Source organism: Trypanosoma conorhini (assembly GCF_003719485.1).
Source record: "Trypanosoma conorhini strain 025E chromosome Unknown Tco_14.4_contig_00886, whole genome shotgun sequence".
Taxonomy (NCBI): Eukaryota; Euglenozoa; class Kinetoplastea; order Trypanosomatida; family Trypanosomatidae; genus Trypanosoma; species Trypanosoma conorhini.
Window position 1 is genome coordinate 1 of NW_021704978.1, and position 5,830 is coordinate 5,830.

Consider the following 5,830-nt stretch of genomic DNA (forward strand, 5'->3'; position numbering starts at 1 on the left):
GCGTCAGACGGCGGTGAATGAGAACATCCACAACCCGAACAGGAAGCACGTGAACATGAGCGGCCACATCCGCTACTCCAAGAAGATCGGTCTCGGCTTCAAGACCCCCAAGGCGGCCGTCAACGGCAAGTACATCGACCGCAAGTGCCCCTTCACCAGCAACGTGTCCATCCGTGGCCGCATTCTTCGCGGCGTGGTGCACTCCACCAAGATGAAGCGCTCCATCGTCATTCGCCGCGACTACCTGCACTTCATCCGCAAGTACCAGCGTTACCAGAAGCGCCACCGCAGCCTGACGGTGCACTGCAGCCCCTGCTTCGACCCCAAGCCTGGAGATGAGGTGGTGGTCGGCCAGTGCCGCCCGCTGAGCAAGACGATCCGCTACAACGTGCTGGAGGTTGTCAGCAAGTCCGCCGCGGACAAGCTTGGCAAGCGGTTCTCCAAGAACTAGAGGGCCGCCCCTTGTTGCCTAAACCCGGTTGACCGAGGCCGCGATAAATACAACCGGGTTTAGCCACCAACAGCCACTGGAGGAAGTGGAGGGAACGTCTGAAATGCACATTTCGTTTCTCCGTTCTAGCTTTTTGTTGTTTTTTTTATGTTTTTGTTTTCTCGATGATTATTCATCTTGATTTCATCGACGGCTGCGCAAAGTCGCCCAATTTTATTTCACTTTTATTTGTTTTATGCGTTTTCCCTCGTCGCGTGCTGACGAGGTGACACACGCGCTTCCGCGGAAGTTTTTTTTGTTTTTTGTTTTTTTTTCCCCATCTGTTCCGCACAAACTTTGATTTTTTTTTTTTTTTTGTTCTGTTGTTCGTTTTTATTGCGTGCGTTCCGCCGACTCGCAGCGATCCAATCGCGGGGCAGGGACTGCACAAGGGAAGCGAAGAAGGGCCAAGGCAATACCACCGAAAAACAAGCAAGCAAACAACTGGGTGTGTGTGTGTGTGTGTGGGTGTGTCTGAGCGGGGGGAAGGGGGAGGGGATCGGCGCCGCACATTGCTGCAGTAGCCATGGCATGGCGTTACAACGCCTCCGCGGGCAATAGCGCCTTTGGACCCTCCTCGACAACCCCCTTCGCGACGGCGAACATGGGCACGAGTGGCGGTGCCAGTTTCCGTAGCACCGGTGGCACGGGGTTGGCTAGTGGGGGCAGCGCCCTGTTCGGTGGGGCCTCAGCCAACGTTTTTGGTGCCGGGGCCTTTCTGCGCAGCAACGCCGTCTCTGCCTTTGCGACCCCCAAGCAAGAGAGTGAGGAGGAAAAAGAGGAGCAGGGGAGCGAAAATGAGGCACTAACCGTTGAAATTGAATCGGGGCCGTCGACGTTCGAAAGAGCCGGTCGTGTGGCAGACACAGACGCTCCCCCCGTCTTTGGTCGCAGCCAAGCCCCGACAACATCACTGGCAGGCGCCTTAATGAGCAACTTGGCGCGGAAGGGGGAGATGTTGCCGGCGGCCGCTGCATCGGAAGCGGGTGGGGTTCAGGAAGGCAAAAGCAGAATCCTGCGGGGAGCGGGGCTAACAGAGCTTCTTTCGCGGAAATTGTTCCCGCAGGCGATGGAGGCGAAGGAGGACGACTACGACGATGCTGGTGACGAGGGCGACTATGACGACGAGGACGGGAGCGGGGATGCGAGTCATGTAGATAGAGAGTTTGTTCGCAGTGCGAATTCACTCTTTTCGCAGGTGGAGCCGGAGCTTCTCTCGGACGCCTTTGTTCCCTTCGAGCACGTTGTACAGGTTATTGCCAACGAAGATGGCACTGAAGCCACTGCGAGCGAGATCGACGAGCGCTTGTCGGTGTATTACGAGCTTCAAGAGGATTTGGATGACATGATGGGGCGCTACATTGAGTCCCACCATGACGAGTTCAACGAGGCCGTTGCAGGCTTTTCTGAGATGGTGTTAGCCATATCCGGCAGTGATGAAATGTTGGCCCGGCTGAAGCAACAGCTTGCGATGGCCGCCGCCTCCTTTGACAGCCTCGCGGAGCAGCTGCAGGTGTTGCGGATGCGGGCCGCCAAGGCGCTCCTGATGGCGGAATCGCTGAAGGGGCTCGAGGCCTCACTTTCCTGCGAGTCTGAGGTGAAGCAACTGATCGCCACGCACCATTATATGGCCGCGGTGCAGCGTTTACGGCAGCACAAGGCACGGCTTGGGATGCCCGAGGTTGCCAACATCCGCGCCACCCAAGCGTTGCGCGATTATGTGGATGGAACGTTGGATACAATGCATGAGACCGTCGTTGAGGATTTAATGCGTTGCGTGTTTCGCCAAGGGCGCATGTATGAGGCGGACGCGCAGCTGGTGGGGCAGATGCTAGTTGACGGTGCATCTGAATCGACGGTGGGGGCCTTAGACGCCTTTGCCACGCTCCAAGAGCAGCTTCAGCACGCCAGTGCCAGGGCGAGTAAGGTCGCCTTGACCTTCTCGGACGTCGTCAACGACATCCACGACGACCCCTACGACGAGGAGGTCGTAAAGAACTACCTGCGCTTTATTCCACTCTGCGTAAAAGCCATGCAGGAGCTGGGAAAACTGCATTGCTGCTACGAGACCTTCTTCTCAAGAGCGACGCGGAGCATTGAGCAGTCTATCGCGGACTTTTTTCGCCTTTACGGGGCGTGGAGACAACGCGCGGCGCGGTCAACGAGTGTCACGGGAAGCTCCGATGCCGCCACGGTGCGGGTGACGAAGCTTCAGGCAAAGGGGCTTGCGTCGCCCACCATTTCCTACGACGAGGCTGTTGCGCTCATTCAACGCCCAGAGCTGAGTGCAATGCTAAACGCCCTTTTTGCGGAAATTGAAAAGATTGTGCGTAACGCGGAGTATCTTATTAAGGTGATTCTTGTCGCCAATTTTCCGTTTCTTTCCGCGTTTTTGATGCGGCCGGGTGGTTTTTCTGCGGACGCAACATACCGCGACTGGGATGTCACGCAAACTCCGCTGCAAAGGCCAGAGGAGATGCGGGAGATACTCGCGACGGCGCTCTCCAAGACGCTCGCCAAGTATGAGGCGCAGGAAAAGGATGAGGAGCACAACGCGGGGATGCTGGTGCTAAGACGGTTAATAGTAAAGTTGGACGTGGAGGAGACCTTTCCGCGCCTCGCAACTTTGACGGGAGGACGTGTTTGTCTCTGCACCGTGCTGGATGCCGTGTCTGAGGCTGCCGAGGCAGTCATGCGGGAATTCCCCGACGACGGCGAGGAGAAAGTGACGGCGTGCCGTATAGAGTTGAGTAGCTTGGTCTCCTCCATGGTGCTTCAGGCCTTTCGGCGCGACGTCAACGAAATGTATTCCCAGTGGGACTTGCAGGTGTTGTCGTCGCAGCTTAGCTATTACATCGAGTTGATTTTCCGCCTGCTCTGCGATGCAAAGGAGTTGGAGGAGGATTTTGGTGACGAGATCGCCCTCAAACCCTTTTTGAAGCATCGGAATCTCGCCGGTCGCGTGCATCGCACAGCTGTATTGATGAGTGGCTCCGCCGCGGACAACTTCTCTTCGCTTGAGAAGCTGCTCTCTGCCCATGACTCTTCTGGCCTGCTTGCGGTGATGGAGCAGACGGGGCATGTATCGTTTAGTCTTGTGGTGGCTGTCAAGTACGCCCAGCGGGAGTTCAAGCGCACCAATGAGGGGCAAAGGAGGCGGTCGAGGGCAGGCTCCACGTCGGCCGCAGGCGCCTCCAGCGCTGGCGGAAGAAGCGGCAGTGCGCTGCTGCTTCAGCAGGCAACGACGTTAACAAATTGGTTTGTTCTGACTCCAATGAATATCTTCACCTGTTACGAGTCTGTTCGTCGTTTTTACCAGCGCTGTGCCGTGCGTGCCCCTCGGTTTGTCAGTGTGTCCCGTGAGGAAATGGGGAATTCCTTCCAACACTTTTTACAGAAGACCTGCATCCCCACCTTGTACCTCTTTCACGTGCAGGAGCTGAGGCGGCTCTTTGCGGACATGTCGGAGTCGGAGAGTTTCGCCGATGAGGCGGTCGCAGGCGGCGGGGTCGACGCGGGAAAGCCACCGAGGAGTCCAACGGTGCCGTCTCACACGGCCACGGAGCCGCCTATGCATCACCACAAGATTCAACAGGAGGGAATCAAGTGGCCCATTGTCACACCTCGCCAGGAAGGCGAGAGTGGGTATCCGATCCTCACCTGTGTCCATTACGTTGGCCAGGTGCTGCAGAAGATTGCCCGCACCTGTCGAAAGCTGCCTAACAACCTTGCCGACGTCGCCCAGCAGAACATTACAGAGACGCTACTTTCCGAGCTCACTATGTTTCTTAAAAAGAAATTGCACCTCATTACGCACCGCACCTTGTACCACTATTTGCTCCACGCAGAGTTTGAGGAGGCGTTTTCTGTGAGCCCCGGCCCACGATGGCGGGCGCTGTGTGATGAAACGCACCTCTTGGACGCCCACAACGCCGTTGACGCGGATTTATTTAGGTACTACGCATACAACAACGAGCGACGCACGAGTGGACATGAGTACAGTCACGTTGCACATGATTTTGTGGGAGCTGAGCTGGTTGACAAGTCAAAAGGCATCGGTGACGCTGGCATTGACGCGAGCATTGGCGACATTCCCCCTGCAGAGCTTGCACTGAGGGGAAATGGCGTGGCAGTGGCACTCGCCATTCTCTGCTACTCCATGGAGTGGCTCTGTGACGTTGTTCTTCAGACGGTTTGGCAGGAAGGGTGGCACTACGGCTCCAACGCTGACTGCATGGTCCCAGGGAGGGTGTTTTGTGGGCGCTACGAGCGGTGGTCCGCCTCATTGGCCGCAACCACGAGCAGCGATGGGACGCGCTGGGTGCGCCTCGGTGGTATTCTGCGGCAGATGTACACCGTCTCGCAGGTGTGTATTTTCTATCTCTCGCTCGAGGCGCGTTTTGCGGCGTTCCAGTACATCCCACAGCTCCGCGATGAGTCGTACAACATCGTGGCCACCGCCCCCTCCCCGGACACGTTTGTGCAGGCGTACAACCGACGCATCATTAACTTCTTCGCCCTTCTAAAGTTGCACCTGTCGGGGCAGAAGCTGAAGTACGTGGGCATCACCGTCGCCAAGCCGCTGAGCGGCTTGATCATGCTGGAGCTTGCCCACCTCCGCGACAAGGCCATCTCCCCCGCCGGGTTGACGCGGCTGCGGGCCAATCTCCTTTCCATCGAGACGGCGCTGCAGCTGTTGCTCCCCACCGACGAGGAGGTGCGTGACGCGGTGAGGCATTACTTTTCACGCCCGGCCACCTTTCTGCGCCACCTGCCAAACAAGAACGTGGTCAGCGACCTCATTACCAGCGGGGAGTACAAGCAGTTCTCGACGCAGGAGATGGAGGAGCTCATTCGACTTGTGTTTCGCAGGGAGGCCAGCGAGGAGTTCGTGGCGGCGCAAATACAACTGCTGCACACGAAACTAAAGGCCGTGACCCCGGCTCCCCCTCAGCCGGAAACGGCAGCATCGCCGCCGTTGGCCCTCGCAGACCCACTCCCGGCCGAAAAGGAGCCGCAACCACACGACAAGGCAGAGGGCAACGGTGAAGAAGAAGAAGAAGAAGAGGGTGAAGAAGAGGAAGAAGAGGGGGAGGAAGAGGAAGAAGAGGGAGAGGAAGAGGAAGAGGAAGAAGAGGGGGAAGAAGCGGAGAGTGATGCGGTGTGGCAGGCAACGGAGCGAAGGCCGTCGCGCTACGTAGACCCCACAGCGATGATGTTTGCATCGCCGCTGCCTGTCGGCGACGACAACCAGGACAACCGCCGCCGCAACGGCAGTGGGGCAGCCGACGGGGCCAAGCCCTCCGCCCGCGAAGGAGCTGGCTGAGGAAGCGCAGGGAG

At 57.9% G+C, this 5,830-nt stretch overlaps 2 protein-coding genes across 2 annotated transcripts, besides 4 other annotated features; both read left to right on the plus strand.

Moving 5' to 3' along the window:
• On the plus strand, positions 1–451 carry Tco025E_08820 (small subunit ribosomal protein S11e; the record flags this gene model as incomplete). The annotated part of the gene is made up of 1 exon (XM_029375659.1): positions 1–451. A coding segment is annotated over one exon (451 nt), but the record flags the coding sequence as incomplete, so codon positions are not given.
• Positions 452–581: 130 nt separating this feature from the next.
• Positions 582–611: a microsatellite.
• A 129-nt stretch (positions 612–740) lies between these two features.
• Positions 741–765: a microsatellite.
• Positions 766–791: 26 nt separating this feature from the next.
• Positions 792–828: a microsatellite.
• A 107-nt stretch (positions 829–935) lies between these two features.
• Positions 936–967: a microsatellite.
• A 49-nt stretch (positions 968–1,016) lies between these two features.
• Positions 1,017–5,816, plus strand: Tco025E_08821 (uncharacterized protein; the record flags this gene model as incomplete). Its single annotated transcript, XM_029375660.1, has 1 exon — positions 1,017–5,816. The coding sequence occupies one exon, from the start codon at positions 1,017–1,019 to the stop codon at positions 5,814–5,816; it is 4,800 nt and encodes a 1,599-aa protein (XP_029224228.1).
• Between the last annotated feature and the right edge of the window lie 14 nt (positions 5,817–5,830).